The sequence below is a fragment of the Xiphias gladius genome, chromosome 22, assembly GCF_016859285.1.
Source record: "Xiphias gladius isolate SHS-SW01 ecotype Sanya breed wild chromosome 22, ASM1685928v1, whole genome shotgun sequence".
NCBI classification, from domain to species: Eukaryota; Metazoa; Chordata; class Actinopteri; order Istiophoriformes; family Xiphiidae; genus Xiphias; species Xiphias gladius.
The window spans coordinates 16,978,068-17,004,085 of NC_053421.1; the positions used below are offsets into that span (position 1 = coordinate 16,978,068).

The 26,018-nt window shown below is 40.2% G+C and overlaps 1 protein-coding gene across 1 annotated transcript in view; it reads left to right on the plus strand.

Moving 5' to 3' along the window:
• Positions 1-26,018, plus strand: part of adam22 (ADAM metallopeptidase domain 22) — a 63,762-nt gene that overhangs the window by 8,322 nt on the left and 29,422 nt on the right. Inside the window, exons 4-6 of the mRNA XM_040117393.1 lie at positions 9,817-9,883; positions 15,643-15,725; positions 18,893-18,956. Of these exons, the coding sequence (XP_039973327.1) occupies positions 9,817-9,883; positions 15,643-15,725; positions 18,893-18,956 (214 nt within the window). The remainder of the gene's footprint in view (positions 1-9,816; positions 9,884-15,642; positions 15,726-18,892; positions 18,957-26,018) is intronic.

The window sequence follows — 26,018 nt, forward strand, 5'->3', positions numbered from 1 at the left end:
TTTCCGTTCCTTGTCCATCGTACGGTGAAAGGGAAACATTCAGCCGGTATACATGAACAGCGTTGCATATAACTGCCTCTCCACAAAAGTACACTCACACACAAACACTTAGGCATGTTTGTATTGGTACAGAAAAGTTGTTTAGAGCAGTAAGGAAGCTACATACTATATTCTGTATATGCGATTAGGTAAGTTTGTTGTTTACTCATTCAGCAGTAGTTATACCACAAAGTGGAGGGTGGGGCAAAACAATCAATATCACAATAACTGTAAAAACATTTTCTTCATATCGATTTATGATACAATATGTAAATCCTATCCAAATTAATGGAATTGATCAGAGGTGAAATGGTTATTTGATTAATTTATCAGTAGCTTGATTAAAAAATTGATTGGCAATATTTTTCATCATGGATTAATTGTTTAGGTATTTTTTCAAGGATAAATGTCAAAATTTCTTTTTCAAAAATTCTTCTGGCTGTGCTATGGTGTGTATGGTAGAGAGAGAAAGGGTGAGCAGAGTGGACATGTCAGTGTGATTTTGTACTCATACAGTATGTAGGTTGTGTATATATGACAACGTGTGAGTGCAGACAGAGAAAAGAACAGGTGGGCAGATCCAGCGGGGACTAGAAGGTATCATAACCTCTCCAGTGTTACGAAATAATCCACTGCAGCAACATAAAGAGAAGAGGGCTTCTCCCTCTCCTCAAGTCCAATGTCGACACTGACAGACAGTGTATTATTATTTATAACACTGTGTTGTGTCGGCTTCCCCTGCATGCAAACAAATTCTTTATGTTAATGCAGACAGTCAATTACTTGCATGCTAAATGCATTATTCATGTTTCTGAAGGGAAGATGTGTGCGCACTTGGGACGACAGTGTTAGTGGGGAGGGGGCGGGATTGGATGGAGCACTGATTAAACCATGGGGTCTCTCCAACTGCCTATGTTGGGAAAGAAGCTAACCAAATGTCCCATGGTTCAGTAATTTGATGAATGTGTACATATGTGTTGGTGCGTCTGTGCACGGGCATGGATGTGTGTGTTTGTGTGTGTGTGTGTGTGTGTGTGTGTGTGTGTGTAGAGAAGAGGATTGTTCCTACCATTGCAGTTGTCAATATGATGTAAACCATGAAAAGCATCTGCTGCTGCTGCTGAGTCTTTGTGTGTCGTCTCGCTGGGCCCCAGCTGCAGAAGAAGCATGTAAAGTGTTGTCTTAATTAGAGATAACAAGAATGAAAGAAATGATGCTCAGATGGAGGAGGAGGATCAATACTTAAGAGGAGGGAGAAGAAGAGAATTGGACAAACAAAGAAAGCCAGATTACTTATCTCTGTTTCCTTGTTTTTATTTTTAGATTTTAAATTGAGTTTGCACTAACTTGCAGCATTCTGCTGTGGAAAGCGTTTCTTACAAACTAACATCTGTTTACATTCATTTTTATTCACCAGAATCTCTCTCCTTCTTCATAGAACATTACAAAGCAGATTTTTTGGAATATATTAAATCGTGCATTGTTACATTCGTGTTTGCTCGTCCTTCTTCCTTTCCTTTGTTGGAAGATTCCTAGCTTTCTTTGTGATTTCCTGCTGCCAGGTTTTGATCAGAAAAATTACATGAAAAGTGCAGCAGGACCGTGTATTGCATCGCCTGCTTACTCACTCGTGTGCATGTACAAGCTACGAGGTAGAATTTATAGTCATTCTCTCCTTATACACTGTAGAGTTCTAACGGCTCGTGTTTCTCCAGGGCTTCAGTTTATACAACAAGAACAAATACAACAAATCCATATCCATTTTACAGACAAAACGGGAACCTGCTCGTAACAAACAAAGAAATTTCTGGATGATTTACCAGCACTACATGTTTATACTATTTTGCTAGAGCAGAACTGTTTTAATTGTATTTCTGAAAAATCTTTAGCTGGGTATGGATGATGGCTTTAAATACTACGATGCCCGCGAGCCTCAAACAGTCAAAGCTGTGAATCAGAGCTGTTGCAAATTCAGAATGGTTTGATATTACAGTTGTGAATAAAATATTGCAACACAGTTGCAAAATTGATCCAAAAATAAAATTAATTCAAAATGTTGAGTATTCTGGTTTATACAAAGTGTAGTTTTCTTTTTCTTGCTAGTTGTGTTGTAAGTAACAGAAAATTAAGTTTTGTGATTGGATGTTTCTAACCAAAAGGCTCCCTGGGAGTTGTAGGTGACTTCTCTCTTTATTTTTATGTACACAGCTTAGCTTTTTTCTTTTTTATTAAATAGCCAGATATTTTCTAACACTGTTGCTTGCTCATTGTTTGAACTTTGACTTTTACTTCTGGAACCCTAGACCTCCAAAAACCCCTGGGAGGAGTCAAGTGCATCAAAATACCATTTAGCTGAAGTCATGCTCATGTTGACTTCATGACTTTGTCTCTGAGTGGAGTTTGTGACGTTTGCCATTTGATCCCTAAAATGTGTTTAGGTGTCTCGCTACCTCGGACCGTGAAAGGTGCTGATGCTGTGTTATTGCCCTGTTATTGGTGTGCGTCCTTGGACCGTGCATGCACGTCAGTGCCTCTTATTTATGTGTGTGATGCTTGTATGTACATGTGCATGCAGCCTTACATCTCCACATATATGTGATTTAACTCTCTCTCATGTCCCATTCCAAGATAATTCATCATCCAGCCGTGTCCCGCTCCCTGCATCCTGACATTGCTACAACCTAGCTCCACTCTTCTCCTCCTCTTCCACCTCCATCTCTGTCTCTCCTCCGCTGTTCCCAGGTCTGTAATTTATTGCAAAGAGGCATGATCTGATTTACTGTGGACTTAATGAGACAAACACAGAGAGGGGACTGTGTGTGAGAGACCGAAAGAGGGAGGGAAAGAAAGAGAGAAAGAAATAGTTAAGGATGAAGAGAAAGAAGAGGACAGAGAGAGGGATGTGGATGTCCTTCATGCATCCTTGACTCTTGCTGGGTGGGTTGAGTAAGTGTAGGAGATAGGGAGAGATAGAGCGGAGTCCCTTAGTGTGTGTTCGCATGCTTGAGGGGTGTATCTACTTGAGAGGAGTGCTCTAAACAGAAAAAAACTCCTCTTCTCTCTTCTCCTTTCTCCATCCCCATCTCTTACTTTCTGCTTGTTCCTCTCGCCTCCGGCAGGGCTTCTCTCTCTGATCTGTGTGTTGTCTGATCACACACACACACACACACACACACACACACACACACACACACACACACACACACACACAAACACACATATGCACACACTTAAGTTCATAGCTTTAGTTGTCACATTGGAAATTATGTCTGTGTGTTTGCGTTTGCGTGTGTGAGCTAATGCAGTGCTCACAAACTGTATGTTGCAGATAATGTTTGCTAAGTGGCTCAGTGTTACAGACAGGAGTATTTGCTAGTATGTAAGGCAGTGAGTGCATGTTTGTGTGTACCCAAGTGTGTGTCAGAGAGGTTGATACAGATTAATTTTATGGAGATGAGCAGGGTTAATTTAGAAGAAAAAAAATAGCAGCACGGATCTTAATAATAACTGGTGTAAATGTGTGTTAAGTTTGAAGGTGTGTCAGTAAAGATGCGTCACCCACACACGGAGGTCCGGCAGAGCTTCTGTGGGCATTTTTGTGAAACAGGTTGCTCTAATATTTCCTTCTGTTCGTATTTGCTGTTAAGAGATAACCTCCTGGTGCAATTCCAATGTAAGTGAGGGGGGAAACTCCACAGTCCTCGTTCTGTGCAAAAATATAGCCCCAAATTCAGCCAAAGCTAATCTGAGGATTCATCAGTCTGAATTTGTCAAATCAAGTGGGTTTCTTCCAAAGTTGTGATCTTTTCATCAGATTCACCAGATTGTTATCGAGATATTTCAGTCTTGACCGAAGTGGTGTAACAACTTACCAGTTGACATCAGTATCGCTTGAGTCACGCCACTAGCATGGCTAAAAGTGTGAACCTGCTTTTTTAACAGGATGTGCAGGATATCAAGAATTGAATTACCAGCCAGCACTTCTCTGATCTAACATTACTTCTCTTTCTGCCCATCGCCCTATATTCCTTTATTTTCTACCCTCTATTCAAAGTCTCCTCTGTCAAGCCATCTCACTCAGTACAGAGGATTAGTGGAGACAAAGAGAGATCCAGGGGTCGGCTCTCGCTGAAGAAAGAGACAGGAGGAAGGCTGTTGTTCTATCAGCAGGAAAACATGCTAATGCCTCTCTAAAGCCTATTGTCTCTCACAGATTACTCCTTTTCCTCTGTCATCCTGAATAAAAATCAGTCGATAGTATGGTTTTCATGGTATTTAACTAAATTTTACACCACACAAAATCTGATGGATTCAGAGGACAAGTTGAGAACAAACACACACGTAGGGAGGAAATTAAAGACACGAAAAATACAATAATTGTATCAGCTGAACATAAAAAGTAAGCAGGTCATGGCTGCTTGGTCCCAAGTGTACTGGGCTCCAAAAGTCTTTCTCTGTGCCTCTTTTAACCCTGTTTACATGGCGTGGAGTTCACTAACAATCCACACGTTGTCACAGATACAGATCTGCATGTTTTCCTTAGTGCCCACAACATCCCCATCCACTGCATAATTCAGGAATCAAGTCAGTTTGGCCTGTATGTTTTGCTCGCTATATACCTAACCTACCCCTAGGACTGCAGAGAACAGGATTATGAACTTTCTATTTGATTTTTCCTTTTTCCTTCTATAAGCATCAGTATTTCTTGTTTTTGAGCGTCAGTATTCCCCATGCAATAAGAGCAGGGATCCCAGTGAGTGTGCTGGTGGAATTGCATTTCTGATAAGTGATCGGAGAGTGAATGAATTATAGCCTGGAGACCTTTAATGAGGCCTCAGTGGGAGGGAGGGTGAGGCTAGAGAAAGGGGTGGTGGGCAGGTGAGAGCAGCTGCAGCTTTTCCCAAAGAGAAACGTCCTCCCCCCTCCTATCTTCTCTCTCTTCTCCCCTCCAATCCTTTTCACATCTTTATATCTCCTCTCCACCTTTCCATCTTGCTGCTTCTCCCTCATGCTTTCTCTGGTGCACTTATCGTTTCCCCTGTCTTTGGCTCTGGCCTTCCCTCAACACTCCCCCATCCTCATTACGCATGCCTGACACAGCACATGTTCAGTCCTTTGTGTGGCGGTACCCTTTTATTACCGGGTTAAATGGCAAATCCATATACGGAGCACAAGTCCATTTGATGACTGCAGTGCCTGTGTGCAGACATGTATGTATGTATTGATGCATCTGATTAATTCTGAAGCTTCATTTTCATGAGCTTGTGCTTATGTTTGTGTGTTTTGGGATGTTGAGTGTATTAGGAGGAGTCTTTGAAAAGACTCTGTGAAAGCAGTGAAAGGCTTGCTATCCCAACACTTATGCCAAACCACTCACACACACCAACCCTAGTCCTGCCAATCTAGCCTTGTTGTGCTCTTTTTCATCCCAGTGCCATGGCGGTGCTTGGCGACGCAGATCGTGAGACGAATTTTTGGCCGCATGGAAACTCACTTTATGTGTGTGTGTGTGTGTGTGTGTGTGTGTGATTCGTCTCAGGAAATCAAACTGGGTTGCCACAGCAGATGTCTTTGCCCAGAGCAACTCACAACAAAATTCCTTAAAGGAAGGATGAAGTTTGATGTGAGTGACAGCCAGACGGACTCTGTGCACTCACTGGTTCTCAGGGTTTCAGTCAGTTTTTACCCTCCTGAAGACCCACTTAATAAAGTTGAATAAGGCTTTTTAGTGCAACATTTTTCCCAGCTAAAGCAGCATCAGTGCTCTTAGGTTTCCTTGTGTGTGCGTGTGTTTGTGGGCTGGCTGACATTAAAGTGTAGAGAAAGCGATTGAAGGATGTGATTACTATGTAAATGGCTACTCTAGGTCTGCCTATGAAATGTTTTAAGCTGGAAGTGGAGCATCTGTGGATCCACCACCGAAATCTCCTCCAGGGTTTATTGGCAGCTAGACGCTAGCTCTCAAACAGATGTTTCTGCAGCGACAGGGCGAAAAAAATTATTATATATATTGTATTTAAAAAAGCAATGAGCTGAGAGAATGAGAGACAGACACTGAATGAGACAGAAAATTGCTTGGTCTCTGTTTCAGCCACACATCTGGTCTTCACAGTGGTGCCAGATGCCACAGAAATATGTCTGGCAGGAGAAAGACCACATGCCACCACAAAGCTCTTAAGTTAAGTCTTGAATTTTGCTTTGATGTTATAATTGATTACATTTTTGAGCATAATTGCCTCTTTTTCTGTTTTCCCTCAACCCTCTTTTCTCTGTTTTTGCTTCTTAATCAGCTTCATTTTACAAACCGCCTTTCTCTGATCATCATTTATGCTGAAAGTTTGCATCCTTTATGTCCACAGAGATACATCACTTGCAAACGATGCATGAGTATAAGCCTGTATGTTTATTTCTGTAGTTTTTTGTGTTTGTTTGCATATCATAGTGAAGCTTCAAAGAGGTTGCTTACAGTTATACATTTATACACACTCATACAAATTTGTACGCATGTTAACAGGAAGAGAGTGTGTACAATATGCATCGGCAGGCAGATCTTTGTACATTTGTGTGTGTGTGTGTGTGTGTGTGTGTGTGTGTGTGTGTGTGTGTGTGTGTGTGTGTGTGTGTCAGGGTGGGGGTTGGGGTCGAGGCTGAGTTTGCGTCTTTGTCTGTCAAATAAATTATTTAAATCCCGTAACAATTAAAGCTGAAATCTGTTATCAGTATCTTCCATTAGAAGCCCATGTGTCTGCCTTGCTGTCTCAGTATGCTCCTCGCCTGCACCCCCTGTCTGGGCTCAGTGTGGGGCCGGATAAAGATCACAAGCTCTGAATCTTAAACACACATCCCAGCAGAACAAAGGCTAACAGTGCACGCCTGTGACCCAGGGACTCATGCGCACACTGAACGTCTTCATCACAGGAGTGTATGAATATTTTTGATGGCGGTTCTTTTGATGCAAAATGATAAAATGTTACTTGTGTCTCAAGAGTCATCGAGTGTTTTGCACAATGTTGTTGTAAATCTGAGGTGATGTGTGATCTGAGGTTGGAGGGTGGGAAGTGCGGCGAATGGGGGTTGCCTGTTTAGGCATCACAGGGGGTTTTCAGGAGAAAGCTTCATTGCAGTGCATGATGGGATATCTGTTAGGGCCCTGAGCTCTGTATTCATACCTTGTTCCTCCCTCTCTTTAACTTTCACTGCCTCTTTCCCTTCTTCTGTTTCATTATTCCCCCCTTGACGGCTATTCTCTCCCTCTTTCCATTCTATCTCACTCTGTCTCCACTTTCCCCGCATGTTTTTTATTGCCATAGCAAACGGCCCATTAGTCATCTTAGAAAGCAGGCCCCCGTGTGTGAATGTGTGTGCATGCTGATGTCAAGGGTTTCACTTGAATTATATACGTTATATCATCTGTGGAAAACTTAATATCTGAAGAAACAACATGATGTACAGTATCTGCCTTTGAAAAACAAAATCATTTTTAATTACATAATTACATTACAATCTGATTTTTCTTCTATTTTAACACTGCAGTTGGTCCTTTTGTCAAAGGCATCACAGTTTTCAAAATGGTGGATATAGAAATAGAGCTATAAATACATAGCGCTGGTCCATGACAAAATAGACTTATAAATTGAAAACAGGTCTTGAACAGGTCTTTGTAGTAACAGAATTACTGTTGCAAAGGAGGATCTATTACATATATTCATTAAACAAACAGATAGAGATTTAATATTCATATTCAGTAACTGTTTGGGCTCCGTTGGGGATGATTTGGCCTCTTTTGAGCTCCTTTTTGTCTCATATTGCTTTGAAAACACCACCCACAAAATAAAACTAACTCAAGATCCACTTACTAGCTTTTTCTGAGCCTTCAACCTTATCTCATGATCTTTTTTGTGGTTGAAAGCACATCTATATACATATATGTGTGTGTGTATGTGTATATATGTGTGTGTGTGTGTGTGTATATGTATGTATATATATATATATATATACATGTGTATGTTATTTTTGACCAGATTTGTGTGCCCTTATGTATGTAACTAACCTTTTTGCCTTTTTTTTTGTTTTTACTGTAAATAGGAAAGTTATTGAAAATGATGAGAACTATAATGTTAAATCGCTCAACATAGGTATTTTCTTCCATTTTAAATTATTCATTATTAGCTTTATGTATATTCTTCATCATAAATACTCATTAGGGCACCTAATGTGTATTAATATTAATCTGAATGTAGTCCCCAACAAATGCACTATTTATTCCTGTTTTAGTCGCCAAAAAACTACATGGTGGTTCAGGAAATTACTGAGCCCTTTTTAGACATAAAACAATATTGTTGTGACTGGTTTTTCAAAGATTTACGCGTTATGTAGTAATGAACGGGCTTAAGGCTAAGAACCACGAACAGGGAGGAAAGTATTATTAAAGATACAAGTGAAGTGTGTGATTTATATATTTGCATTGTCACTTTCCCACACTTTCTCCCCCAAATGTGACTCTGAAAAAGAGGCTGGTTTGTTTGTTTGAGTGAACAAGGTGAAAATGTATCCCACCTACTTGTCTCTTGTCGATGTCTGGATGTCAACAGGAAGTTGGAATTGATTGATGGCTCTCTGGTTAAGTGTGGCGAGTGGTCCGTTCAGATACTGCATACTGTTTCGGTTGCACATTTTTCTGTCAATTCCTGTAATCTGACTGATAAACAAAACAGTCCTGCCAGTGATTTCACAGCCCCTGATTCAGCAAATCTAAACTCAGTTTAATCTAATAGAAACAATCTTTTCATGATGATTGTATTGTTTGATTTTTATACTGCTCTCTTCTGACGCAAGGTTGGCTTTTCTTGCTCTTAGCATTTGCTGTGTGTGTTTGTTTATATACCCAAGCCTCAGATTACTGTTGGCTCTGGCACTCCTGAATGTTTACACTGTATAAAGAAATAAAAGCACACTCCTACACTTCTTTCTGTTTATTTATAAGTGAATGTGTGCCTGCCTGCCTGCCTGTACGTGTGTGTGTGTGTGTGTGTGTGTGTGTGTGTTTGTGTGTGTGTGTGTGTGTGTGTGTGTGTGTGTGTGTGTGTGTGTGTGTGTGTGTGTGTGTGTGTCCATGTTCAGGTCATCTTTTAGTGAGATAAGAGGCTAAAACTTTTAACTGTATTATATTTGGAAATAGGCTGAAGAAGTAACAAATCCCCAGTCATGTGCTGCATTTCTCTTTGTGTGTGTGTGTGTGTGTATCCGGTGTGTGTGTGTGGTGTGGCGGTGTGGCTATGCATTTGAACTATAAGCCATACATCTCTGTCTCAGATTGGGCCTGCAGTGTGTGTCTCCGTTGGGATTCTTGGGTCTAGCTCTGCTGAGAAAGCACACACAGACTGATTACCTCTTATTTATGCCACTCTCTCTCTCTCTTCCTTACTCCCTCAATTTATTTCCTGCCTCCTTCCTATTCTGCCTGTGTTGCTTATTTTACTCCATACTGACCTTCACTTGTCCTTCATTACTCTGATAGACATACACACACACCAGACATTTGCTAGAAGGCCGGATTTGTATAATTGTGTTTGTGTGAGTTTGAGTGCAGGAAATAGCCTCGTCCCTGTACGTTGGTCATAATTAGCCCGGCTGATGCTCTGAAGCTCTCTGTGCTGCCAAGACAGAATTCAATTATCCTATAAAATACAAGTATACTCGAATAACTGAGTGACACTTGGATGGAAAACACAAAATGTTTAACTTTAATTCTCTCTTTTCTTTCCTCTCTGTTCCCAGTGATCTGCTGTCTTCCGGGTACGTGGAGAGGCATTTGTCAGAAAAGGGGAAGGCTATCATCACCAGTGTAAGATTCTGCAAACTGCAAATCATCTTTCCTTATTCTCTCTACAGCATTTTTGTTGTGCCCATGTCAAGATCTTGCAAAGTGTACATACACATGGAACACATGGCATTCAAATGCCTGGAAATAGTCCGGTTACCTTGTGATTCTGTGTGTGCGTGCGTGCGTGCGTGCGTGTGTGTGTGTGTGTGTGTGTGTGGGAACTACCACAGAGGCTAGTTTGAGTACGTTGGTAGGTGTTTATATGTCTGTCTGTGGACAGATTTTGTCACCATGATAGCGTCACAACCGTACAAGATGCAGTCACAAAACTTTGCAGTTATGTAGTTGAGATCAAAATGAAGGCTGAGTTCAAAAATGATTTTGGTCTGACCCATGAGTACTGAGTCCCCATGTAATAATGTTGTTATAACTACTGAGTATTCATGCAATAATGTGGCAATAACTACCAACTACTCATGTAAATAATGTTGTAATGACGACTGAGTACTCATGGGTCAGAATGTCAACATGTTGGCGGACGTCGCGGCTGGTGTGATCCCATCGCAAGATGATCTCTAGTTTGAATTGTGATCAGCTCTCAGCCAGGTTTAAATGCAATCTGTAGAGTTTGAGCACATTCTTGCAGCAGCTGTAATCATTATTTTTATATAAAAAATTGATAAAATTACTCTGTGTAATGTGAAGGGTGTTATTTGTAGTGATGAATCCACAGAAAATCATCACTGATCTGCAGTTCCCATCAGGTCTATGGAGAATTTACTGTTTTGATTCTTTCTGCTCTCATTTTTTCAACAGCAGCTGGTGAATGTTTTCAGTGAAAAGGGTCTTATAAACCAACTGTACCCTACCTGCCCAGCAACCAACAACAGACACAGTTAGCGACCGGCTAATGAATATAGTCGGGCATTTAGCAGCTAAAGAGCCACATAGGGTTAGCGGAGGCCCAAGACAGAGCTAAAAGAGAGTGAATATTGGACCTACGTTGGACACAGGTGGACAGACACACATCCCAAATGAATGCGAATGTTGCTCTGTGTCTGCCAGTTATATAAATAGGAAACTATTTGCTGACACATTTGGCACAAAAACTTTATAAGGAGATAATATGTCAATGTTGTGTCTATTACTTGCTTTGCTGCCCCCAAGTGGACAAAGAAATTAGTTATTCCACAGTTAAAAAAAATGTCTCTTGACATTTTACCTGCTTTAATCCTACCTTTTCTTGCTATCTCAAGCAAGCCAGGCAAAAAGCTACACTTGACCACCGTAGCTTCTTGTAAAAGGCCCAAACGGCAGCAATGTTTACCTTGACGCGCCATGTTCGTTCACAAGTCCACTAGCTCTGCCCGCTTAATTGGTGTAGTGAGATTCAATCACAATGCGGGTAGAATTGAGAAATCGAGAACCCTAATAAATACCAGGTGTAAACGTCAAGGTCTGTCAGATGTCATTATCAAGAAAACATATCCAGATAAAGATTACATGTATGCGCCATGTTTAAATCGTAACAGGGTTCAGTTTGCTGAGGTTAGAGATAAAGATATCTAATAGCATATACACCATGTATGTTTATCAGACTCCAAAAAATAGGGGAGGGGCTGAATCGTTTCCACTGAAGATTTGTTCTCTGCTGTGCATTGAACAGCTGCAATTTCCTGTTGACCCTACAGGTTCTTCTCCCTCCTTGAGCCTTTCATTGGTTAATCAATGAGTTAGTTTACACACAGAAAGAAATCACAGCCCACCCAGCCACCCACTCTTCATTCATCTTAGATTTCAGTGGAAGTGGAACTCTGGTTAGGGCCTGAACCTTCGACTAACATGAGATTAAGATTTGTGTGATAATCCTCTAAAATTTGGATTTCACTTACAGGATACCCACTGTAGTGTCATGTTACATCATATAAGTGAGGGGATTATAATGGTCAGGATTTACTCTGCTAAGAAGCAGATTAGTTAGATATTAGACACTTTACTGAGAATGATCCAAATTATTACACCGTATATTGTATGATATGGTCACACGTAATTATGGAACTTATTACAAAGCAATCTTTCTGTCAATTAATTAACCTTGTAGATGAATATCCACTCTTTCTGTAAATTTTGTTCTCATGGCTTCCTTTTTAAATAGTGGAAAGAATAAGAGCTGCTTTGCGTCTTTTATTAATGGCTGCTGTTCAGGAAGGTTAATATGAGACAAGCCCCTGTTTGTTACTCTGCTCACTGTATAGGCCGAAATGTCAGCCATCACAACACAGCTGCTGCTCTGATAAGTCTACTGCAGACTTCTCACTGCTCATGTAGTACATAAGTAGTAGAGGTAATACATACAGCTAAATATGGTTGCAGTTCTAGCTTTCTTTCCACAGTTATTGCACAGCATAGGGGGCAAATCCCAAATCCTCATTCAGCCCACAAACACATTGCACCGTTCAGCTAAAGCTAACATGATGCTACAGCTGTCTATATTGGAGAATTTGAGTCATTATTGTAAAATGATCAGTCGTTTTTGTTGCTGTGATAACACAGAATATACAAATCAGGAAGCCCAGCGGGTGTAGGAAAGTCACCAGATTTGGAAAAGAACTTTCTGAAATTTTTGAAAAATAAGTAGCATCACATTGGCTCAAATATCGAGAGCTTTTTTATGCTCGAAAAAGATTGTGGAAACTTTCCTCCATCAATTACATTGATTTGTAGATGGAAAGTTTGAGCTCTGTGTCCATTAAGAATAAAAGGCCGGAAATTACCTGGTGTATTAGGAGTGGGCAGCATGGATAAAATCCTCTAACACATCTATTAAACACTATAAACAGGTGAGATTCAATCTGTGAGAACAAAATACACCTTTTAAAATTCTGCATACTAAATAAATGATATCTCTGAATGATAGGACAATTGGGATAATAATTGGGTTTGTTATAGAGTACTTTTAAGTGTTTGTGTATAGAGTGAATCTATTGGCCTTAATATGGAAATTATCATCATAAAAAAAACGTTGTTGCCATAAAAGACTCCTGCTGTCCTGCAGTTTTGCAGAATTGCCCACAATGACCTGATACACAGGGTTGTTTAAAAGGATAGGTACAGTACCTCAGTATGAAAGAAAAACACATCTCTAATGGTTGAAAAATGTATATAGTGTCATTGTATATATCTTTCTTTGCACGTAATACATTAGTGATAAGTAGGGCTAGTCTGAAGAAATTCTTGAAGTGATGCATTAAGCATGGCATAAATACTGTACATGTATAAATGAACTCTACGTATGCAGATACCCTTTTTTTGTCTTATGAATGGTAAAGTATAATGTACGTTTGTGCGATTTCCTTAGTCCTATTTAATATCGAAGTGTGGTACTTAAACTTTCATAGACATACAGAGGGCAGTGTGTCCTACTCGTTTACCAAGTGTCCGACCTCGACCTTTTCATTGTGCATTGTTTTATCCAGATTACATGATTAATTACATCTATATGAGTCTAAGGAGATCACAAATCAGACCAAATTAGCAATACACACACACATATACACACACACTCTGAGGATGTACCCACAGCGCTGGGTTTTGGGTGCTTTCTTGCTTTGATGAGAAGTGGAGCAGAAGGTTCAGGGCGACGGGTGGAGGAGAGATGCTGGGATAGTAGAGCACAGCGCAACTTATAAATAGCTTCTCTTTCTTGCTCATCCTCTACGTCTCTTCATTTCACTCGCTCTACCTCTCTTTACCCAGCCTCTCTATCTTCACCTGTAGCTCCATTTAGGTTTATCTGCCTAACTTTTACAACCTCTTTTGTTGCATTGGATTTATATGTTTTGTCTTTCTGTCAATATATTCAATCTTTTTTCCCCTCTTTTGCCAATAATATACTGCTGTTAACTGTGCTTTAGTCTTATTTGTCAGTTCTGGCCATCTTGGATGTGATATTGTGGAAACAGAGAGATAGAGAGGGAGAGGATTACTATGTCATGCCTCTATCTTTTAGCTTGTTTTTTTTTTTTTGTCCTATAAGAATCAGATTCAGAAATGATAGCTAAGAGTGACATAATTGGGACTGAGAGAGAGTGAGGAACCTTACAACCGTAACAAAACAACAAGTGTAACTTCAATTCTCGTATACCTGAAATAGCTCATTAAGGAAATGAGCACCTGCAAAATGGCCTTCCCTTATATCCCTATCACTGTGAAATAAGTATAGACATGCACTGAGTATGTGCCCACACCTGTCCACATAACTTGTTGTTTGGTTTGGTTTGTTTTTCATGTTATGGGCCAGGCTCCTTAGTCCCAGTTAAGGGAAATCTAAAATAGTTTGGCACTTAAACACTTATTCACTTTCTTGCTGAGAGTTGTTAGTATGGTAAATATGAGGCTACATGCAAGAGAAGGTTAGCTTATCTTAGCATAGCATAAAGACTAGAAAACGGGGGAAACAGCTAGCCTGGTTCCGTCCAAAAGTAGCAAAATCCACCTACCAGCACCTGTAAAGCTCATTAATTAACATGTTATATCTCATTTGTTTAATCCTTAAGAAAAAGGTGTAACGTTCTGGAGTCCAGAAATAGATATCATGTACTATATTGAGATATAATGTATTAATCAGATATAATGTTTTAATCTGTGAGCTTTAGAGGTGCTGGATTTTGTTACCTTTGGAAAGACCCAGGCTAGCTGTTTCCCCCTGTTTCAAGTATTTCTGCTAAGTTAGATTAACAGTTTGGGAAAGGCCCTTTTATTTTTCAGCATGACATATCCCCATTTACAAAGCCAGGCAGATGAAGAAATCATTTTCCCAGTTTAGAGTGGAAGAACCTGACTGGCCTGCACAGAGCCCCGACCTCAACCCCATCCAGCACTTTTGGTATTAATTGGAACAGGGACTGAATACCAGGCCTTATCGCCCAACATCAGCGCTCAACCTCACTAATACCATTGTGACTGAATGGGAGAAAATTCCTGCAGCCAGGTTCCAAAATTGTGTGCAAAGCCTTCCCAGGCTGGAGGCTGTTAAAGCAGCATAATAATGCCCATAAATCAGGTTTCGACATACTTTTGGCCATGTAGTTTAATAAAAACAACAATCACAAACATGCTTCCTCACACAAACCAATAAGACAGGCATGGAGGAAGAGCTGGAGGTAGAAGTGGACGTAGCAGCATTTCTGTGCACAGCATCCTGCTGTACTGCAGAAATTGATCCGCTGATAAAAGCTGTGTATCCTCAGGGAGACCAGCTTCCTGCCTAATGGCTGTTAGGCAGCGAGAAATGGACCAAGAAGAGATGGGCTGCAGAGCACTTAGACACTTAGACATCATATACGTCTATAGAAAATGAATGTGTGTTTACGTTTGCAGAGAGAGGTAGAGACACACACTGTACACACATATAGGCAGATGGAGATAAAGAGGGAAGACATATAGAATGAGTGGTTGATGGCCGGTGTAACAGAGATGGAAAAAATTTTATGTGTGGCCAATGCTGTGACTTTCTATTGTCGAGAAGTTGGGAAAAGAAAAGAGCAGATAACACACAACGGTAGGATGTGAATGGGTTAAGGTCAATGTTCGCAATACGACACACACATGCTTGCACTTGTGTGTGTTAGCAAATGAATTTGATTGATTGATCACTATGAACTCATTTCGTAATGGAATACGGAAATGATTGGAGCAAGTGGAATATTTCCCTCTTTGAGACCCTTGAGGAGGCTACCGTGTGTATGATCTTAATCTGTGTGTCTGTGTTTTGCTCCCAGGGAGGAGAGCACTGCTATTACCAGGGAAAGGTCAGAGACATTCCTCACTCCTTTGTGGCTCTTTCAACCTGTCATGGATTGCAGTAAGTAAAAATATTATGTGTTTGTGACTTTATACGTGTGCATTTTTGTTTTTCTCAGCCAACATTACTCGTGCTATGTCCAGGTCCTGGGCCTTGCTCCCATTTATCCATTAGGTCAATGTAATTAGTTTTAGCCAGCCCTTCTCTGTCTCTCTGTATATTCAGTACACAAATATCATTCACACAGACGGGTGCCAGGTGCTGCTCAGACGTCTTCTCTTCTCTTCTCTTCTCTTCTCTTCTCTTCTCTTCTCTTCTCTTCTCTTCTCTTTTCTTGTCTCCTCTTCTCTTCTCTTCTCTGCTCTTCTCTTCGCTTCTCTTCTCTTTTCTTCTCTTCTCAGTGTTGTTATTTTTAGCGTTTGTGCTCCAAAGCAGCGCTCAGCCTATCAGAGTGTCGGGTCAGAAACAAGGCCTACTGGGAGGAATACATGTACACTGTATATGTGTGTTATGACTTAGTATATGTACGATTGTGTGTGTATGTATCAAGAAAAGAAGAAGAAAGAAGAGAAAGCAGAATTTATTGTACTATATCAGCAGACAAGTAAGGAAAAGGGTCGACTGCTGACTGGTTTATTCAGTTATTACCAATAATTCTTATTTTCATGGTGTGAGTCATTACGCTTTTTCGTGTTTGCACTTGGAGGACTGTGTGTTAATTCAAATTTAGTTGTGATGACTGGACATTTTATATTGAATAATAATGGTTTCTCTATGAAAATAGAAAGGGTAGGTGTGTGGTAGGCTTTTCAGTGAAAAATGAAACAATTGAGGGACTACAAGTGAATAGCTTTGTAAATTTGAGGTTTGAGCTGTGATGATGGAGAGATCTAAGCTTTATGAATTCTTTTTCTGTAACAGTAGAGAGTATATAACACCATTCAAATTTGCAGATTGTTGACAGTATACACTATTTCATCTAATTATCCCTTTGAGAGACACTGAGAGGGAGGGAGTTAAGGGAGTGCATATTGGTGTCGGGGGGTTAGACATTAGGGAGAGAATATTTCCCTTATGCTGAGTCAGGTGTTTATCAAAATGTAAATTCTGCTCTCTATTCTTTGTGTCTCTCTGTTCACTCTCTCTCTCACTCTGAGAGGGAGAGAGGGAACAGTGGGCTTCAGAACAGTGGGCTACATCAGGAACACTTTAGATAATACTACTTCTGCAAAATTATGTGGTGTAGCCTTAAATCCCCAAAAACTTGTATTTAAATCTTAAACCTCCTGCAATTGTTTTTTTTGGCTTTTGGGGGCAGCAGAAAAAAATTGTAAACACTGATACACTGTATAACCACCTATTAAGATGATATGTTGAAAATGTTCACATCCAGCATTTACATACCAACATAATCATTCATCTGAAGTCGTGTTTCTGGCTACCTGGTGAATTTTAGTCTAATATTTGCTCTCTTTTAGCTCTGTTTTTGGTCTCTACCGACTTCTGTGGGGGAATATCTGGCTCTTTAGCCTATAAATGCTCCACTATGTACACCAGTTAGTTGTTAACTGTGTCTGTCTGATGTATGGTGCTGAGCAGGTTGTGTACAGTAGGTTTTAAGAGTGTGTTCTCTGCCTGCAGCGGCCAAAAACAACGCTATGATAGCAGTGACAATGAGCCAAGACATTAAAGTTGTGGGCCAGACAGTTAAAAAATTAGCTGAAACTCACTAGACAGCCCTTTAAAGCAAAGAGGAGCCGGGGAATGACCCCTTTCACATTGTCATTTGATACATTGTTATTTGACTAAGAGTGGCCCTGCAATAACTGTCATCAGATTTAGGCTCAAATGTTGCTAAATCCTGATTGGTGCACAGAAGTATGTGACATCCCCTTTCTCCAACTGAGCCCTGCCCACTTGAAACCACTAAGAAGGGCGCAGGCTTAAGCACAAGTACACAAATTTCTCATGTAAAATAAACAAAGTTGTTCAAATTTTGGCAGAGAATTGTGTGTTCAAGTAGGATCCCATCACTCATAGTAAGAAGCTGATTAAAAAAAAGGTTTTTAGGGTGTTGAAAAATTGTGAATTTTTTTCCCCTATTGTCTCATCACCAAATGACCAGAGTTTGGTTTGGGTTGCCAAAATATAAAAAATCGATCAAACTGTCCGTTTTAGCAGTTAACATTGACATCTGATGTTTCTTTTGTGAACTGCAGAGTTATACGTAACATTAAGCTCCATACTGGTACAACAAATGACATTGTTTCTCTCTGGTTGTAATCTGCCATAAGTGCAATGTTTGACCAGGACAAAGAGTGTGTGTTGGCGGTGATTAGGTGTTTTGAAGGCCAGAAAGAGGTAGAAAAAAAAAAAGTAGAGAGAGAGAGTTGGAAGAGAAAAGACAGATTGCGAGTACCTGCAGTGTTTACCCTCTTGACTTCACAGTTTGACCCGACCAATCTCCTAAAAGCTTCAGATAAAGTTAATTAACAGATGATGCCCGTTCACGTACACATGCGCACAGGCCAGCAGGCGGAGACAAGAAGACCTTCAAATAGCTGCTAAATGACAAATTGATCTCTGACTTTTTTTGAAATTATTGCTTGTTCAAATGATGTGTGTGTGTGTGTGTGTGTGTGTGTGTGTGTGTGTGTGTGTGTGTGTGTGTGTGTGTGTGTGTGTGTGTCATGGCATCTTTCTCTCATACTTTTATGTCATTTTAAGTGCATGTGAGTGGATGTTCACTTGAATTCCTTATGTTTTCCAGTACATGAATTTCACTGACTTTCGGGTGCATTTCGGCAGAAAATCTTGTCGTCAACCAGTCCAAACTCTTCTCGTTTATTCCAGAGATAAAATCCGTAGGTGACCTATAAGTTATGCTGTGTAGGGGGAATCTCTGAAATGATTGGATGACCTTTTGTTTCACATTATCCTCCACCCTTCCTTAGCTGTACCAATGCCAAATACAGCAGTGAGGACAGCACAGGATGTTTTCAAAAACTGCACCTTGTAAGAGTGCATTATAGTTATTATTCTGCCAATATTCCTGTAATAAGATAAACTCCCTGGGCAGGCACTGAAATGGCTAAACTATCACAGTGATAGCTGAGGAGGATTTGAATTCAGATGCATTATTTCATTTAGTACTGAATAAAACAGCAGAATCCGGTGCTGATATGTGCTCTCTCATGCCATCTCTCCCTCTCCCCTCTGTCTTTTAGTGGGATGTTCTTCGATGGCAATCACACCTACATGATTGAACCTGGAGGACAGGGCAGCAGCAATGTAAGTACTCTGCAAATCTACACGAAAATGTGTGTACTTTGTAGGAGCTGGTGATGGCTCCTCTCATGGGGATTTTTCAATTTGTTCTCTCTCCATCTTTTCACCACCAGCTGCCTCTTAGCCCTGTTGAATTGCCAGTGGTCAGAGAATCTGTTACAGCTGTGGTCTCCAACGTTTTTTTTATGACTGATGTATCAACACAAAACCATCAGATGAGCTCAAATGCCTCCTTATCAACACCACCTGACACCTTCCACGTGTTCTTTTAAATTTTTTAAAAACTAGATGTTATTTAACACAATTAATTATATATATGTAAATATGCAGTGACGAGTCGATTAATCAATTAGTTTATCGTTTTATTGTTTGTCATCAATCAAGCAAGAATGCCAAACTTTTGTCAGTTCCAGTTTCTCATATTCAAGGGTTTGATGCTTTTCTTTGTTATACTGGATAATGAACTGGATATCTTTGTGGTTTAATAAAACAAGCTATTTGAATATTTAACTCGGGATCATTGAAATTCTAACCGGCATTTGGTTTTTTTGTGTGTTTTTTTTTACTATTTTCTGACATTGTAAAGACAGAACACTTAATCAAGAAAATAATCTGCAGATAAATTTGTAACAGAAATTATTGTTATTTGCATCCTTCCTCAAAAATTGATTCGGTTACATATTTTTTTCATAATAATAATTATATACAGTTATCCTTGAATTGTTATTGTATTTCAGTACTGTTGGTTTGATCAAGTTTACATCCATTCTACAACCCTCGATAGCTATAGCTCTCCACTTTTCAATTGTTAGAAAACTTTTTTTTTTTTTACACACTAAATCACGGCACGTGGTGTTCAAGTGGTATAACTGACTCAGGTCCGTGGGATATGTGTCATCTGTATTTGACTTGTTTTATCTGGTTAGCTGATTTGTTGCGATGATGATAAGGGCGCCGTTACACTCCATCAGAATTGCTAGAGTTGGATGGTCAAATAGCTTCGGAAAAGGCCTTGAATTTGAGGCAGTGGCATCCGATAATTTCTGTATCTAAAAAACAACATTTACACCCACTTTATTCAGCGATTGGCTAAGTCTGCTGAGGTGAGAAAGGAGCCTTTGTGCAACTGAATGTGTTTACAACTGAATGCTACACTGTGAATGAGACTGTCTAAAAATAGTGCGCCATTATTCCTATAAACAATTATCCACTTTGTGATGACCAGATTCTTAATCACCTTATTACCTCTTGTTTTATTATGTTTGTTTTCTTCTTAAACACAAATTTGTGGATATATATATATATATACATTTATTTTGTTTTACCAAATCACAATCTCTATTTTTTCAAACTAGCTGAGCTACTCCAAAATCTTTCAAAGTACTGTATCTCCTTGCAACTGCAGAAGTATCCCCTGGTTGGGATCCACTTTGCTTCAGCACTGTATGTTCAGCAGATGATACATGACAATAGTTTTCCTGGTATTACAGGATTCATACATGGATCAGTTATTGTCCTGAAAGGAGTTTGCGACAAAACCAGTATCAGTCACATATCACACGCAAGTCACTGTGACTTTTCTTAATGAAGGCAGACTGTGGCAGTCAGGTCTCAGGACAGAGAGATTTGCTGGGTTACAAAGCCAGCAGACAGCAGAAAAACCTACAGCCAATTAGATAATAACAGTTACAGGAACGAAAGGACACATCTGTGATTGTCCAAAGACACATTAAGCAAATGTGTGTGTGTGTGTGTGTGTGTGTGTGTGTGTGTGTGTGTGTGTGTGTGTGTGTGTGTGTGTGTGTGTGTGTGTGTGTGTGTGTGTGTGTGTGTGTGTGTGTGTTTGTGAGACTTACTTTCTGCTCTAATTAAAATATCCAGAAGAAGTGTGTGTCTGGTGTTAATCAGTCAGGGACGAAAGGAGACGAGATAAGAGAGGTCAGGGACTTGTGTCTGTGTTTGTGTCCGTGTGTGTGTGTGTGTGTGTGTGTGTGTTTGTGTGTGTGTTCTTATATGGAAGTGTGTATGTGCACTCATGGGTGTTGGTAGTGGCAGCCTGGCACACACAACTACTGAGGATTCATTCCCATATGAGAGTTTTGGTGCCAATGGCGTTGAAAGGGGGGGTAGGAGAGAAAAGAAAGAGAATGTAAACAGCAAATGAAGGGCTGAAAAGAGGAATGTTACCAGGGGAAAAAGGGATGAGAAGGAGGCAGGTACATAAAGGAAGCAAACAACACAAAATCATTTGTAAAATAAATGCAATTAGATTGCTTGTAGATGTAATTGCATCTTCTGCACAGAAACTGTAAAACCAATTGGTTTTAATGGCAGTTGTTATATCACAGTTATCCAATAATGAAAAGGCGCAGAAATTTTAAGTTAATGAAAGAGTATTCTGAATGTGAAAATGGAGACAAAGAAGGAATTAGCGTCAATCTTCTCTATTGCCTTCCACTTCTTCTTTACCCCCTCCTTTTCTGGCCTCTTCTTCGTCTCTCCTCTGCCGCCATCATTCCTCTTCAACATTTTCTGGAGAGACTGAATTATTCAAATGATGAGAGAGAGAGAGAGATCTTAACTCAGAATATAGCTGCAGCACTTTTCTTCAGAGTTACAGTATTGTGGTCACCTTTTTTTGGTCATTCACACAGACACTCAGATGTAAAATGAACAGAAAAATGGGAAGAGATTCTGTACTAGTTTCATTCTTTATCTTAGTAAACAATATAATGTCTGATTCCCAATAAAAACGACAATAGAAAATCTAATTTTCCATATCACTGAGATGGCACATTGGCATTGGTGAAAAAGTACACTTACTTATGTGCAGTTTTGAGGTACCTGTACTTTACTTAATTATTTTAGGCTACTTCATAATCTAATATATTTATCTGACAACTTTAGTTACTTATTACTTTGCAGATCCAGATTTTACCTACAAAACATACGATCTTCTTATCAAATTTAGGGAGTAAATTGTAGCTGATTTATACCCAACAGAAAATAAATCAGTTAAAATTAGCTCCACCTCAATCAGCTACAACATTAAAATGCTACTTACATATTAATGCATCAGCGATAACAATCCAATAATGCAATGTATAATTATTCAACCCTCAAAGGGGCCAATTTAACATTTTGAATGCAGGACTTTTATTTGTAGTTAGTTCTTTCTACACTGCGGTATTATTACTTGGGCTCATGTAAAGGATTTAAATACTTCCTCCAACACTGCACATTATATAAAACATAATCATCTGTACTGTAGAATAAGAACTGTGTGTTTTGGGCAAACAGTTGGCATCTTCCTCCATTGGCAGTGTTGGTTTTGGCTTGTTAGGCGGGGAAATCCTGTCTGCATGATAATGGTGGGGATATCTCTGCCCTCGAGCCCAGCGGTGGCTGTCAGTTTGTCAGCACTGAGCTCAGGACGTCTGCTCCCCATGGGCAATGGTCCACATTGACTGTCTCTCCCCCTCTGCATCTCTGGGATTCTCTCAGTGTTTATTCTTCTCTATTTTACTCTCAGTATGTATCTCTTCGTCTTTTTGACAGTCTGCTTGGTCTGCAAATCATCCTCTCATTTTGGTCAGACAGATGCACAGATGTCTGCTGCAACAACCTAATTGCTCTCCATGTACCCTGTGTATGAGTGCACACACACACACACACACACACACAGACACACAGAAAGTAGCATGTTCTAGGTCTGATTGTTTCCAGTTTCTTTTTCCAGTCTGAGAGCATCACAAATGCTATTAACAAAAAACATAACAATTCTAAAGGCAACAAGGCAATCGCCAAAGAAATCCCCTGTTTCAATAGTTTGTAATGTTATCAAGAAGTTTCATAGTCATAAAACTGATTAGATGCTTCCAGGACGTGGTGCTAAAAAGAAACTCAATGGGAGAGGTCTGCGAAGGTTGATGCAGATTGCTTCAGGCTGACCTGGAGCAGTCTGTAGTGGTGGATTCAGTATGTACCATACGCCGCACACTAAACCAAGTAGGGCTCCACTACTGAAAGAAAGGCACAAAAGGCAAGACTACTGTTTGCAAAAACCTTTATACATATGCCACAGTCTTCCCTGGATAATGTTCTATGGACAGATGAAACCAAAATAGAGTTGTTTGGGGATGAAGTGCATCAGTTTGTTTATAGGCAATGAAATGAAGCTCATAAGGAAAAGAAGACCCTACCTACAGTAAAACATGGTGGATATTCTATCAGGCTGCTTTCGTGCCTCTGGTACTAGAGACACTGAATATATCAAAGGACTGATAAAATCAGAAGATTACCAGGCATTTTAGAGCGAAATGTGTTATCCAGTGTCAGATAACTAGGTTTGAGTTGAAAGTATTGGGTCATTCAGCACGACAACGACATCAGCAGCACATCCAGCAGCAGAAAAGAATGGTTGAAAAGCTTGAACGCATGGCAGTGGAAGAGTTGGAGAAACTACCAGCAGACAGGTGCAAGAAGCTTCTAGATGGCTACAAAAACATTTAGAGGCTGCAATTGTTTCCAAAGGTTCTGCAACCAAATATTAATGAAGGGTGCCAATAACTGTGTTTGGGGTAGTTTTTGTGTTTGTATTATTTCCCTATAATGCAGGTTTTGAGATAGAGAGTCGACATGGCTCCTGTTGACCATATGGTAAATGCATCTGCCCTTCTTAATCCAAGCCAGAAAAAGTTTTGCAGGACATTAGCTAAGTGTGTCCTGAACAAGCGGCTCTCGTCACCATATGCAGCTGAACTGGTTTTAAAGTGTCTTATTGTGTTACGTAAGTAGGCTTGTGTACAAGAAGACTACAGTAGTGTGCAGTATAGAGTGCCAAAATTAGAGTTCACGAGCTGAGAACATGATGTTCCTGGGTGCTAGGTGGCTGATTTTGCACTTCTTGAACGTGTAAGTGTCTCCGTGAATGTGTGTGTACAGACAACTTGAAGGGAGGATGTGTGGTGTTCGCTTGCATATGCAGAAAGCACCATATGTTTGGGTTTTTTTTTTTGTTTTTGTTTTTTTGGACACCTTTCCAACCCCACCTGCACCTCGGGGCCCCTTTGGCTACATCCCAACAGCCTTTTCTATTTGCTTTCAGTGATAATTGAGACAAAGCATAGCGCTGCATACAACATAACCGCAATGTCCATGTTCCAGCTCCAGGTCCGGGGACCTTTGTTGCATGTCATACCCCTTTCTTCACCAGAATACGTTAGGATTCATTGTCTGTGGACCACGAATGTTTGTACAATCTGCCCAGCAGTTGTTGAGATATTTCAGTCTGGACCAAAGTGGCGGGCTGACTTGCAGACCAAAATCCAGCTTTTCAAATGTGAGGATTTGCGGCTTTTCTCTGTCTTATATAATTTTAAATTGAATATCTCTTCATTTTAGACCGACGGCATCTTGGCATAACTGTAAAACATTCCCAAACGTCCCGTCTTGTGATATCCATAACTGGTCTGCGTTTTTATTGCCACAGTCTTCAGATCCTATGTGATGATCTGACGTGCAGGGACAAGATGAGGAGAGTCTGTAGATAACTGTCCTCAGTTATAGGGGGTGGGGAGCTGAAGGGTTAAGAGAGGGGTGTGTTGATGGGGAGTAGTGGCAGGTTGTAGGGTGGGGGTTGTGTGCACTAGGTGCCAAGGATAGGTTTTTTTTGTTTTTTTTTATACTAGCACAAGCTGGGTATGGATTTAAAAAAGGGGGGGGGGGGGGGTCTGCCTGTGGCCTCAAGCCAACTTCATGTTGCTAAACCTCGACCAGTTCATTCACACATGCAGAGAGAGAGCGGGAATGAAAAGCGTGTACTCCTTGCTGCTTTATATTCATGAGACAGCCGTCTGTGTCCTAGGTACCATCTCCCGTGGCAACCCAGGCTCCACCCCCTTTTCTTTGTAGCACGACATCTGTGTTTCGACCCTTAATCCCCATCACTCCACACACCCTGCAGAGTGTATATGCTGTGTGCCTATTTTTTTAACTGAGGCTGGGAGTGATGATCTGGGGGAACAAAGAAGATACCAGTCAAGAAAATGCTTTATGACAACAGTTAATTAAGCAGTAACTGATTTGATAATGATAGATGCTGCTGTGTGTATGTGGTACAAATGATAAAAAAGCAGCTACACTTCTTTTTATTATGTTCTTATTAATCATCAGACACTACACTCTCGGCTAACATAAAAGTGTCACATCAAAGATGTAGTTGGTTCCAAATTTGAGTGCCGCAATTCCAGCTGGTGGCTGTTAATTCGTATGCTCAGTCTACTTGGACTACATCAAAGATGAGACAAAACACATGAGTGCTACAAGCTGGGTTTTAGTAGCGTGCTCACTATTCTTAATTGGCTCTGTTTTCTCTCTGGAGTCAGTGATGTGCTAACTTAAATATTTACCCAGTGACCAGATCACAGTTCAGTGATCTGTGATCTGGTCAATCTACAGTTGTTACTGTAGATTTTTGCACTATGTGCAGTAGCTTAGTCTTCTTTAGTGTAAAAATATGATTGTGTCAGTTCAGTGTAGCTAACGAAGATGTGGATGTACAGTATGTATTCGCTGTGCCAGACTTCTTTAATGCAATAACTACTAGCCACTGTTAGAGATCATATGACTTCAAACACCTCTGTGTCTGCTTATCAAATACAGATTCTAAACAGGTCCACAGCGGGGCCACTTGGCTCACTAGGCAAGGCTAAAAACTGAACACATGTATCTCCTATCATAAACGTAGACAGAATAAAATATTTTGCAATAATGTTAATTATTATAAAGTGTGAATGAAGCTGCTGACATGCAGTTTTGTAGCATTATGGAAACAGGCTGTAGGCTACATTCTGTATAACAGTATGCTGCATGCATAGGGAACAGATTAGCACCTGTACAACATAATAAAACCTTTATGAATCTTGTATTAACTTTTACTCTAACTCACCTGAAGCCACAGTCATTGATGCAAATGGAAAAGAAACCTAAGGGGCATTAAGTTGTGTAAACGTAGGCTTTGTGCCACTGGCAATACAGCAACAATTTTAAAATTCCCTCAGTGAA